Source organism: Oncorhynchus mykiss, chromosome 2 (assembly GCF_057628025.1).
Source record: "Oncorhynchus mykiss isolate SJ-2025 chromosome 2, ASM5762802v1, whole genome shotgun sequence".
Classification (NCBI taxonomy): domain Eukaryota; kingdom Metazoa; phylum Chordata; class Actinopteri; order Salmoniformes; family Salmonidae; genus Oncorhynchus; species Oncorhynchus mykiss.
The window spans coordinates 75,111,277-75,124,795 of record NC_143023.1 but is presented as its reverse complement, the minus strand read 5'-3'; the positions used below and the strand labels follow the sequence as shown (position 1 = coordinate 75,124,795).

General features: G+C 44.9%; 2 protein-coding genes across 7 annotated transcripts in view; one reads left to right on the top strand and one right to left on the bottom strand.

The window, feature by feature from the left end:
* LOC110496093 (metabotropic glutamate receptor 3) overlaps nt 1-13,519 on the top strand; it is a 918,426-nt gene that overhangs the window by 299,643 nt on the left and 605,264 nt on the right. The gene's annotated exons all lie outside the window — the stretch shown is intronic.
* The window catches only part of LOC110496136 (uncharacterized), a 156,820-nt gene that overhangs the window by 29,734 nt on the left and 113,567 nt on the right, over nt 1-13,519 (bottom strand). For 3 of the 6 annotated variants that reach the window (XM_090207679.1, XM_036955517.2, XM_036955518.2), the window contains 6 exons: nt 9,617-10,670; nt 7,378-7,446; nt 6,798-6,824; nt 5,352-5,443; nt 4,856-4,931; nt 4,586-4,711 (listed from right to left, as the gene is read on the bottom strand). In XM_090207679.1, the coding sequence (XP_090063805.1) occupies nt 4,586-4,711; nt 4,856-4,931; nt 5,352-5,443; nt 6,798-6,824; nt 7,378-7,446; nt 9,617-10,670 (1,444 nt within the window). The remainder of the gene's footprint in view (nt 1-4,585; nt 4,712-4,855; nt 4,932-5,351; nt 5,444-6,797; nt 6,825-7,377; nt 7,447-9,616; nt 10,671-13,519) is intronic. The other 3 variants (XM_036955519.2, XM_090207670.1, XM_036955520.2) reach the window with 2 other exon arrangements.

The following is a 13,519-nucleotide window of genomic DNA, read 5'->3' as shown; positions in this document are numbered from 1 at the left end:
CTTTGGTTTGGAAAGACAGAGCAGTGAAGCCAAGGGTATGCATTGTCTACGGCTGTCTGATGGGCGGGTGACCTCTGTGGTGGGGGAGATGCGGGAGCGGACTGTGGAGTTTTATACTGAATTGTATAGGGCAGAAATGTGTGCTCCTATGTGTGCTCAGGTCTTGTTCGCAGGACTCCCTAAGCTCTCTCGGGCACAGAGGGATGAAATGGACATTCCTCTGTTGTCACATGAACTGGCAGAGGCAGTAACCCAGATGTCCCCCGGTCGTGCACCTGGGGTCGATGGACTTCCAGTGGAATTTTACAAAAAATTCTGGGGAACAATTGGACAGGATTTCTTTTGCGTGTTGCGTGAATGCGTCAGGGTAGGAGAGTTGCCGATGAGCTGCCGTCGGGCGGCTCTGACTCTCCTGCCCAAAAAAGGGGACTTGTGTGAACTTAAGAACTGGAGGCCTGTGGCATTACTCTGTGCGGACTACAAGATTTTTGCCAAGGTCCTCTCTAACAGACTGAAGTCCCATCTGGACTCTATAATACACAAGGACCAGACATATTGTGTACCGGGACGCTCAATCACGGACAACTTGTTCTTGATTAGGGACATGTTGGATTTGTCGAGAGGTTCTAATGTGAACTTTGGACTGGTCTCTTTAGATCAAGAGAAGGCTTTTGATAGAGTGGATCATGAGTATCTGTTTAATGTGATGTCTGTGTTTGGGTTTGGGAAGAGTTTTGTGACCTGTGTGAAGCTGTTGTATGCTGGGGCGTCATGTATGGTTAAGGTGGGAGGGGGGCTCAGTAGGCCAGTCTGGGTGAGACGGGGTATTAGACAAGGATGCCCTCTATCTGGGCAGCTGTACACACTAGCCATTGAGCCTTTTTTAGGACTGCTACGCAGGAGACTGCGGGGAGTGTGCTGGATAGGCATGGATGTGGTGACAGGAATAGCAGTCTCAGCATATGCAGATGATGTTTCTGTGATGGTCAGGGATGGGCAAGATATGCAGGAACTAGAGACCAGTCTGAAGGTGTACGAGGGAGCTTCATCAGCTAAGGTAAACTGGGGCAAGAGCAAAGCTCTGTTATGTGGGGCATGGGGGGATAGGGCTCCTCCTCTGCTTCCAGGGGGTTTGCAGTGGGGTTGTGAAGGGCTTAAAGTGTTGGGGGTGTACCTGGGCTCGGAGAGGTGGGTCAGCAAGAACTGGGAGGGGCTGTCACAGGCAGTGGTGTCAAGACTGGCCAGGTGGAGGTGGCTCCTGTCCCAAGTGTCATATAGAGGGAGGGTGCTGATAATCAACAACCTGGTGGCATCTTCCTTGTGGCATAAACTGGCTGTCCTCAACCCCCCCGCCGGTCTGCTTGCAGACCTGCAACGCAAGCTGGTGGACTTCTTTTGGTCGGGACATCACTGGCTGAAGGCAGCAGTTTTGTACATGACCGTCCACGAAGGAGGACAGGGCTTGGTGGAACTGGAGAGCAGGATGGCTGCTTTCCGACTAAAGGCGGTGCAGAGACTGCTGTACCACACTGATGTTGGCTGGAGGGAACCAGCATGCGCGCTGCTGAGGAGAGCTGGCGGATTAGGGTTGGACCGGCAGCTGTTCCTCATGAAGCTGGAGAGGCTGAGTACAGCAGGTCTCTCAGAGTTTTACTCTGCGGTGCTGAGGGCCTGGCAGCTGCTAAGGCCCACACGAGAAGGGGGTGTGGAGCCTGGGCAGTGGGTGTGGGAGGAGCCTATCTTCCACAACCCAGCCATCCCTTTGAGATCGGTTCAGTCGGCCACCCTGCAGAGGCAACTGATGGCAGGAGGTTTACAAAGGCTGGGTGACCTGAGACTGCTGGGATAGGAGGGGTGGAAAACCCCGGAGGTCTTGGCGCAACAAACAGGAATAACGTCTCTTAGGCTGCTGGAGAGATTCCTGGAGGAGGTCCAGGAGGCACTGTCTGAGCCGGTAAGGGGGGTGTTTGAGAGGCCAAAGGGAGAGGGGCCACCAATGTTCCCGCCACTGCAGGTGACGGCAGAGACTGGAGACTGGCAAGGGGGTCTGGAGGACTTGTTAGATTTTAACACTCCGAGCCTGGGGGAGTTTGAGGGGGTGGGAGGTAAAGCCCTCTACAACCTCTGCGTTAAGGTTAGGAGCATTAGAAGCCTAACAGGAGTGAAGGCACATCAGTGGCAGGGGGTATGTGGGGCGGAGAGTATGGTGGGTTTTAGATGGAGGGCGCTCTACAAACCCCCAGTACCAAAGAGGTCAGGGGACCTCCAGTGGAGGGTTCTTCATGGAGCCCTGGCCACTAACAGCTGGTTGGCACGGGTTGATCCGGGAATTGGGCAGGGGTGTCCTTTCTGTCAAATGAAAGAAACTGTAATTCATGTGTTTTCTGTGTGCACCAGGTTAATGCCATTAATGTCTCTGTTGGAATGTCTGTGTGACAGGTTGGGGGTGGTTTTTGCTGTTGGGATGTTTATAATGGGATACAGGTATTCGAGTAAGGAGAAAGAAAAATGTGTTTTGTTGAATTTTCTGTTTGCTCAGGCAAAGTTAGCTATTTGGCTAACAAGGAGGAACAGGGTTAAAGGTGGGGGTATAACAGACCCTTTTCTACTGTTTAATGGGATGGTCTCTGCGCGCCTTAGGGTTGAGTTTGAGTTCTATAAAATGATCAAATGTGTGGAGATGTTTGAGGAGATATGGTGTGTTGGGGGGGCTGTCTGTATTGCTGGGGAAGATGTTTTGGATATACGGTTGTAGGAGAGGGTTTTTGTGTATGGTGATTTGTATCATGTGTTAGAGGATATATTTTTATTTTTTATTTTAGGGGAGGGGGGGGGGGGGGGGGGGTGAGTTTTAAATGAATTGAGAATGTTTCAATAAAGAAAGACCAAAAGTCAAAAGTCTCTCTCTCTCTCTCTCTCTCTCTCTCTCTCTCTCTCTCTCTCTCTCTTTCTCTCTCTCTCTCTCTGCACCTGAGGGCACAAGTGTTCAGTTCCATCCTCTTTCACTAAAAGTCGAAACATAGCATTTGCATAATGGCAATTTAGTCCACTGAAGAAAGTCAGATAAAACCTCAACATTAAAGCAAAACAACACTATGTTACTATGGTTGCTTCCATTCCTAGGAGGGTTACTGTGTAATAGATGTTGGAAAAACAGAAACAACCAAACATTCTGTTATAATTAAAATACACTGGGACAATTACTCTGTCTACATAATTATCTCCACAATCTGTATGACGCTAAATACAATTACAAACTGAAGGGGATTGTAGGGAGATGGGATATGCAGAGAGAGACAATTGTGTGTGTGTGTGTGTGTGTGTAAATCAGTTCGCTTGTGTGTGTGTGTGTGTGTGTGTGTTTGTCCTTCAAACTCCTCCTTCCTCTCTCAGCGAAGGCTGTCACATGTCTCTAGCGTCACCACCAGGGTGTGACGTCACCACATCTGAACTGAGTGTGACAAAGAGAGGGAGTAGATGAACCCTCACATACCTAACTGCAGTGGATTATGCTATAGAACCATAAAGAACAAGGCTTTCCCTCTGTTCAACACAGGGGGTCTGGATGCTCAAACATGTACCACGTCAGAGTAAATCCCCCAAATATATCAGTGGGAGAGATCTCCTGTCACATTGTTCAGGATGTCTGGTAGTTAGAGTGCTGTGTTCTGAAGTTTCTTCTACGTTCTTATCTTCAGCCTGTAGCCTGTACTAATCTGTGCTTCAGACAGAAGAGTTTTACAGAAATATGACGGACGGAAGCAGAAAGATGGAGAGGGGGGGTAAATACAGTTTCTAATGTGACAGTGTGTGTGCGTGTGTGTGTGTGTGTGACTGTGTGTGTGTGTGTGTGTGCTAAATACAGCATAATGACTAATCCTGTGCAGGCATCTCAAAGGGGCAGAGTGAGCTGACAGAGCTTTTTTTTCTGGCTATCTGACATCTCAGAGAATAAGACATGACAGGTGCAAACGCCCGCTCACGCGCAGGCGAACACACAAGCTCTCTCTCTCTCTGGCGCTCGCTCAGATAGCCTGGCAAAGATATTCATAGTAAGCTGACATTGGCCTGGTATTATTAATATAATAATAGATTCCTGCCTAAACCATTAGTTTATCGGCTCTCCTCCAGAACACTTGTGAAATGATCAATATACCTCATCCAGCTGAACTAGTACAAATTGAAATGCATACAACATGAACTTAGGAGTTATGATATACCACGCTAAGAATGTTAGATTTTTCCAAATGTCACTTACCTTTTTTTTTCTGCACAGATTAACATACTCACTTTATATTTGTAAATACAGTATATTATTACAATGCATAACACCTCTTCTATTACTTGTTATTTTTATTTGACTCTTATTATTGTATTATATTTGAGAGAGCTAGCACGCAAGCATTTCTCTGCACCTCTTCTAGCTGCTGTAAACTGTGTTTTCATCGGCTATAACCCACAGTACTTTCTCAACTTTAAATCAGAGTGTGTCCCTGTATGATCAGAGAAGATGACTCATCTCTTGTTCTCTCCTCCTTCTCTTGCTCTACTTACACCTTACACACACATGTGCACATACACTTACCTTCCACCACTTTCCCTGTCTGTTCAGCCACTCCCCCGAGCGTAACCTTGGCAATGTAAGCTCCTATCTCACCGCGACTCCCAGGAATCTCTTTCCCTCCCACCACACGAATCCCCAGGCCATTCCCTGCAGGGAACACACACCCACACCAATGAAACAGGCCTGAATTGTCATATTAGAATTCCAGAGTTCCAGAATTCCTATTATTCCATTTGAATAGCCATAGATTTGTACATTATATAATGTTTACTGTACGTTTGGGTGCTCTACCTGAAACGCTGCTGTCCTTGGGGTCTCTCTGTACTTTGATCCGGGTGTGAGGATACACATAGGGAATCAACTTCATCTGTGGGAGGGACAGGGACATCAGAACAGTCAAGATCCAGTACATTGATTACAACAACGACAACAAAAATACTGCAGCACTCCAATACAACTCAGCTAAAGACAGTCACTACCAATGTACATTCAATTATGAGAAAATGTAGGATATTTAAGAAATAAGGTGTGGTATATGGCCAATATACCATGGCTAAGGGCTGTTCTTAAGCACGACACAAGGCAACACCCGAAGTGCCTTATTGCTATTATAAACTGGTTACCAAAGTCATTAGAACAGTAAAAAAAAAAATGTTTTGTCATACCCGTGGTACAGGCTGATATACCACAGCTTTCAGCATATCTGCATTGAGTCTCAAACCAGCCAGTTTATAATGTCTTTTATTAAATGTAGTCAACTAGTTTAGACGTATCCAGCTCCTCTAACCTGTCTCCTGTCCAGAGCTTGTCCGTTTACCCGATGTTGTCTCTCTGCAGGCTTGTCAAACCAGTCAGTGTCCTCCCTCCTCAGGTGGTATGCTACACAGGGACAGAGACATGGGGAGACGGGTGGAGAAATGCGGACAGGGACAGAGACATGGGGGGGTGGAGAAATGCGGACAGGGACACAGACAGAGAGGGGATAGTCAATGGTCAAACCCTTTACAAGCAGGATAGATGCCCAACTCCAAATAAACCGCTAGCCTCTAGCCCCTGACCCTATATTACGCACTTTATATAGATCTGAAGTTATTAGCAATATTGAATATCTCTAAGTCACTCTCTGCTAGGCTTGGCAGAGTCTATGTGAATTATCAGATCTACACAAGTGCCTTGGGGCGGGAGCTAGGTGGCTATGTGGAATTGGCATGAGTAGCACCCCCTACTCATGCCAATTCCACATCATTTATAAACACATCCTTCGCTCCATGTCTACTGCTTCTAGGTGATCAGTGATCTGAGCTAGCTGGAGAGGTGAAGGCAGAGTGGTGAAAACCCTGCTCTGTCCCATCCCCAGTTGTATTAGATTAGTGACCCCTTCAGAGACTGGATGGGGATGGATGTACATTGTATTTCAATTAGTTATGGCATGCAGAGGGACCCCTGTGTGTGTGTGTGTGTGTGTGTGTGTGTGTTTGCGCGCGTGTATGTGCACGTGTGTGCCGATAAACAGGTCATGCCAAGAGATAGGGAAACATCTCCACAATGGGTCAGGGCCACAGTAGAGACACGCTGAAGCTGGACGGAGGAGAGTGTCTTCCACAGTCACAGTACAGTAGGACAGTACAGTAGCACAGTAAAGTAGTACAGTAGTACAGTACAGTAGTACAGTACAGTAGTACAGTACAGTTCCCTTTGCCCTGAGACAGTGAGGTGGGACATTGATAGCTGGTGTTGTTATCAGGGTGATCTAACATCATGATCATTGTTGCATCTATCATCGTGTGAGAGACCCTCGACAACTACTGATGCGGTATTCAGATATGTCATTGTTGTGGTAATGTATAGCTTTTAAATGTGGAGCTGTATCTGAGCCACCTTGCAATGGTGCATGAACATGAATTCCAGAAATGGGTTTGATATATGTACAGAACCATTTAAATGTGGATCATTCCAGAAATGGATTGGGGAACCACTACCGTATATGATATGTTTACAGTACATTAACATCAAGACATGGGTCATTCCATGATGAGGTTGATATGTGTAAAGTACCATCCAAAAATGGGTCATTCCAGAAATGGGTCTAAAATGTTTGTGTACGTGATACCATCAGCATCAGGTCATTGAGCACCATGGGGCGTGGGGTGTTGTGGGGTGGAAGCAGACATTGTCTAAGCTACATGGGGTTGGGATGTGGTCTGGATTAGACCGTTCACACTGCAGCTCTCACCTTCTATGTTCCAGTTGGGGCCTCCGGCTGGGGTGTAAAGTTATATGTTTAGAAACGGCTACAACACAACGTCTTGAATCTGAGACTTATTCAGTGGGCTATGTCTCCATCCACTTACACTGTATATCACATGCACTGAACTACATATAGTGGAGCACATGCTTTGAAAGCAAATAAATACATCTTATAACATTATAGTCCATCAGGGAGTTTGCATTTCTGATTGGAAGTGCATGAAAGATGTATGTTATAATACAGCAATTGTAGAATAATTGTAAAATGATCTACCTACAAATACACGGGTATTTACTCAAATATATCAAATGCATAGCATTGACTTACTGTAAAGTCACAAGGATACTAAAGCATTCTAAACATCAAAAGGTAGACTCAACTATATGACATCACAGTGGGGCGACTTATTTTGTCTTGCCAATTCGCGCCCTTCCTTGAGGCATGGCTGGGTACGGCTGGGTATGATGATGTCATATTGCGGAGTGTCCCTTTAACATGGTGCTGCTGTATTAGTGGAGGGCAGGCAGCAGGGCCAGTGGGGAGGAACTAAACTAGAATACTCTACCGTGTCTGATACTCTCATGAAAGATTCTGGGATCATCTCTGTTCAGTGTCAGCATGGAGTCATTTAGGGCTGGAACCAAGGCAGATAGACACTCTTATTGATGTAGGGTCAGAAAGAGAGCCTTCTGCTGCTCATCAACTACTAATTCACCTGTCATTGGGTCAGTTTTATTGTAAATGTAAAACTGTAAAACATGCTATTCAAATGAAAATGCTTGCATATATGGTTATTAATGTGTGTGTGCGTGTGTCCGTGTGTTTCTGCTTGTCTTTTCAAATACGTAAAGAGAAATGGTGTGCATTCTGAAACTAAATATCCGTAACTATACTATGCTGGGCCAATAGAAACATAGGGGCATGTTGAGGAGTGAGGTTCTGGTTAGTAAACATAGATGTGAGAAGGACAGCTGAAGAGATGGGGAGAGAACACATTAATATGCTACCAATCAGAAGAGAGCATGCACATTACAGTCACTTGGAAACATTCAAAGCAACCAACATCATGCAAAAGACAATGTCAAGCTTTATTGAAATGGAAACTCAAACACATTTTATCTCACAGCAACATGCATGAATACAAAATGGAAAATACCCAAGATGTATAGGGATGAATATGCTATAAATAACTGTGTAGTGTGACTACAATAACATACACTGAATGTACAACACCTTCCTAATACTGAGTTGCACCCCCACCCCCTTTTGCCCTCAGAACAGCCTCAATTCATTGGGGCAAGGAGTCAACAAGGTGTGGAAAGCGTTCCACAGGGATGCTGGCCCATGTTGACTCCATTTCTTTCCACAGCTGTGTCAAGTTGGCTGGATGTCCTTTGGTTGGTGGACCATTCTTGATAAACACGGGAAACTGTTGAGTGTGAAAAACCCAGCAGCATTGCAGTTCTTGACAGACTCAAACCGGTGAGCCTGGCACCTACTACCATACTCTGTTCAAAGGCACTTAAATATTGTGTCTTACACATTCATCCTCTGAATGGCACACATAGACAATCCATGTCTCAATCGTCTCAAGGCTTGAAAATCCTTCTTTAACCTGTCTCCTCCCCTTCATCTACACTGATTGAAGTGGACTTAACAAGTGACATCAATAAGGGATCATAGTTTTCACCTGGATTCACATGGTCAGTCTGTGTCAGGGAAAGAGCAGGTGTTCTTAATGTTTTGTTTACTCAGTGTACAGTATATCAGTCTACTATCAACATGGATCCAAATACACAACTCAAATACACAAACAAATTATCTACAAAATCCTTAGGGGGGAAAATGGCATTGCATTGCAATATAAATGTGAGCATAAGCTCTCTGTATTATTACTGCTGTAATAGTATGTGTGTATTTCTGGTAAAGAGACAAAGTGAGTGAGTCAGGTACAATATAAATGGCTGACTGCATCTGAACAATTACAGTAACTAGACCCAGACCCACACATAGTGATTCAGCATTATGCCTTTAAAATGGTTGCTGACAGCAGGCCAAGCTCCACAATAGCTGAAAAGTAAATATAAGTCTGTCTAAAGGCCTGACCTACTTCCTACAAAAACCAGACACCATTTTCTGTCTGGAGAAGAAAAGGAACGGAGAGGAGAGAGGAGGAGGAGTGGTGTACTGTAGACAACAGCCTGTAGTCCCAGGGTGTTTCTCTCTGTCATCCTATCATGAATCTAACAGCCTTTATAGACTATAGATAGCACCCAGATTGTGGCGACAGTTTACCAGTATATTCATTAGTCTCCCACCCATTTAAATAGGTTAACACCTATTTAGTCCACAGAGGCACTTAAAGTGTATTTACGATCACATATAATACATTATTGTTACTTTACTGTTCTGTATGCTTAAATGAAGCCCTGTATCCATCCCATAATACATTCGGTCAGTGATGAAACCAGGAAGCCAACATGTAAAAGAAGAGAACAGAACTGGAGCATGCTAATAACAACAGAGACACACTGTCTCATACATAACATCAACCATATTATGTATCGGTGAAGAAGACAGATAAAAGGAGACAAAATAACAAATAGTGTTGCATGCAGAGATCAAACAATGCAGAAACAGAAACCAGAATAAAAGACAAAGGCAACATGATGATAAAATAATAATAAGTGATGAGGACAACAGAGACAGAGTCAAAGCCTTCTCAGGCAGACACACAAACAGTCAGGAGCATTGCGACATGTCCAGAGACTCAGGGTGCTGTGAAAGCCTCCGGAGCCATTTACCTTCGCTGTCAGACATCGCTCCCCCCAGATCATCCATGATGAAGGCTATGTCTCTGTCGTAGACCCCACTATGTCCACGTGTAGCCCTGGACTCCTCCCTCATGTGCTGCTGGACCTCCGGCAGGGAATGGCTGGAGCCAAACTGGTCTCTGGAGTCAGCTGAGATAGGTGGTAGAGGACCAGCTGAGGCTCTGGCCATGCCCATTGGCTCTCCCACCGGGCTCAGAGGGCTCTCCTCTTCTGAGTTCTGAGCCACGATGGGGATTCGCCCGATGGGCAGGCTGGTGGGCTTGGTCCTGGCCAGCCCGGAGCCGAACGCTGCATCCAGGGCTTCTCCCTCGCTCCTCAGCCTGAGAGAAGAGCTGGACAAGTCCCGTTTGATGGAAAGATCCAGGCCATAGACAGAAGTGGGGCGGGAATTGGGTCGTGAGGAAGGGCGAGAGCTCGTGCCGCTGGGGTAGGTGGTGTCATCCTGTAGGGTGGACCTCATGGTGGGTCCCCCCAGGCTAAGGGACTGGCTCAGAGAACCAGCCAGATTAGTTCCCAGAGAGGAGCCCAGGTACTTCTGCTGCTCAGAGAGGTTCTTCTTCAGGCCAAAGTTGATCTCATCCTGAAGCAGTCTGGCTCGTGTGGACAGGTTGGTGACAGATGAGACTCCAGAACCCAGGAAGCTGCTGTAGTCTGGCTCCAGGTCTCTGCTCTCCTGGATGGGGGAGAATTTTGTTATCTTGGGGTCCATCAGGGTTGCCTTCTTCTGGTTCTTGATCTGTTTCTGGTAGAGCACGGCGGCAGGAAGCTGCTTGGCAGCTTGTTTCTCCAAGGTCAGTCGGCTGATGCTGTACTTCTCAGCCTTAGGGAAATGTCTGTAGCTGGGGTCAGTGGAGAGGTACTGAGGCATGCCCAGGCCTGAGAGGTGCTCCAGACCCTCCGTCCCTCGTCTAAACTCCTGCTTTATTTGTTGCTTCAGGAGCTTCAGCTCATAGGGCTCTTCCATAGAGTCCTCCTCTCCTTTACCGTAGCTGTGCAGACGCGAGTTACCCAGGAACGCAGCCACCTAAACAAAGAAAATAAAACCATCATCATATTGCATAGAATTTTAAGCAATTTTCAGCAAAACCTGCACAAGACACACTGAAACAGAGTATATAACAAAACCTACATATCACAGAAGAGCATTTACTTTAAATCAGTGGAGGCTCCTCAGAGGAGGAAGGGGAGGACCATCTTATAAAGTAAATTTCATGTATGTGGTTAAACATTTAAAAAACTTTGCATTTTTTGATAAAACTATACTAAATATATTAATGTCACCAAATAACTGATTAAAACACACTGTTTTGCAATGAAGGTCTCCAGTAGCATCAACAGCACTCTGTGGGGTAGCACCATGGTGTAGCAGCTATTTTCTGTCCTTCTCTGGGTACATTGACTTCAATACAAAACTCTGGAGGCTCATGGTTCTCACCCCCTTCCATAGATTTACACAGTAATTATGACAACTTCCAGAGGACATCCTCCAACCTATCAGAGCCCTTGCAGCATGAACTGACATGTTGTACACACAATCAAATGATCAGATAATGAATCTAGTACTGAAAGCATAAACTGGAGCCAACTAGCACTGCAGTGCATAACATGTGGTGAGTAGTTGACTCAAAGAGAGAGAAAGACAATAGTTGAACAGTTTTGAACAAATTCATTTCTTCAAAATCTAAGGAGAAGCAGCAGCAGAGAGAGAGAGAGAGAGAGAGAGAGAGAGATAGCTATGTTTCATTGTATTTTTGTTCACTTTCACTTACTTAGCTAGCTAATGCAGCCAGGTCATTTAGCCTACTCAAACCATTGGCTCAAACAGAGAGGAATGCTAATTATGTTAGCTAGCTGGCTAAGACTATCAAACACTGGAACTTTCCAAGTCCAGGTAAGCTTTCGCTTTTTTGTTTTATTACCACCGGGGCCCGCCGGTGTAACAGCTAAACTGCTTGCTGTACACTGTACTGCGTGATTGTAGCGGGTTTACTAATGTGTAAGTTGTAATGTCTATGTTGACTATGAAGTTAACCATGACTAACCCCATTCCGTACAAATATGCGCAACCGCAGCATTCAAACAAGGCTGCAATGAAAACTAATGGGACTGTGGCAACTGTATTGCATCAAAATCTGGGATGTGAACTAAGTTTCGATTCAGTGTTGATTGACATGGTAATGATCAAATAGTATTTGAGAAAATACCAAAAAATGGACCCCTCTGACGTGGTACGTTACATCGTGACGTAACGTGCATTTGTAACTCATTCTGTGTTGTACAGCCTCTCTCCACCAGGTATAACGCTTCTCTCGCAGTTTAAAAACAAGAAAGGGACAGGGACAGAGGATACCTAATCAATTGTACAACTGAATGCATTCATTTTTTGCGTAATCACGACTCTCAAAAGTCGAGACAGCCACTGTTTACTTCTGAAGATAAATCTAGCACCGCAGCCCTAAAACCCGATTCAAATTCGAGACAAACCTTCAAATAGGTATGTAATGACACATTATTTAAACTCTTTATAGTGTTTTATTTACATTTTATAGGTGGTAAGTTGGACAGATTGGGTGAAAAAATCTGTTTCCCCACACGACAAATCTACTATCACGCAGTAGGTTTTATAGGTGCTAAGTTGGACAGATTTCCCCACACGACATATCTACTATCACGCAGTAGGTTTTATAGGTGATAAGTTGGACAGATTTCCCCACACGACATATCTACTATCACGCAGTAGGTTTTATAGGTGATAAGTTGGACAGATTGGGTTTCCCCACATGACATATCTACTATTACGCAGTAGGTTTTATAGGTGATAAGTTGGACAGATTGGGTTTCCCCACACAACATATCTACTATCACGCAGTAGGTTTTATAGGTGATAGGTTGGACAGATTTCCCCACACGACATATCTACTATTACGCAGTAGGTTTTATAGGTGATAGGTTGGACAGATTTCCCCACACTACATATCTACTATTACGCAGTAGGTTTTGCTTCCCCACCCGCCATTTAAAAAGACCCAACGGAGATCATTGCCTTCTTCAAACATGCCGAGATGGGCATCATGAAGGTCTTGTCGTTGATTTTGCTGGAAAGGGGAAAAATTGTCCTTTACAATGGTATTACAGTTGATCTGGAAGTAATACGTTTTTTTGTCCGCTAAAATAAGGTCAATTGTACGGACCAGCACGGTGTACCAAAGTGCATTAGTTAACAATAGCTAATATCATGACAATGATGTAAGCTGTGTGTAGCGATTAACAGTTATGATATGAAGGTTTGGCTTGGAAATGTTTTTTCGCCTGGTCACAGATAGCTGTTGTGTTGTGCAGAAGTCCACAAGTGAAGGGAAAAGGTGAGAGGATAGTGAGTAAATGCGAGAAAGAATTATACAACGAGCAAAGTGATGATGCTGTGGCTGCTATGAAAGTGAACTGTGTGTGCGGGTAGTCAGGGGTGTATTCATTTAACCGATTCTGTTGAGAAACTTTTCTTAAACGGAAGCAACGGAATGAAACATAGATAAACTTACCTGAATTTGTCCAATATAAACTTTAGTGTGCAACTGTTTGGACTAATGGTTACACCCTAGATCTGTTAGATGCAAGCAAGAGTGTGCTAGGTGGTATTGAATGTGTCACTGTCTATCACCTTGATTACTCCAATTTGTCTCTCGACCTGTGCACCTGCATTATAAACTTTCATTCGTAGGCTAGGTTGTAGCAACCTCATGATGGCTATAGGAAAAATTGGAGTATCATTTAGTAGCCGAAACCAACCGATGTTATTTTGAGCTGGGTGAATGGAATATGAATGACAGTCATCCAATATGCTGTAATAAAAATAAGGATCATAAAAAATAACAA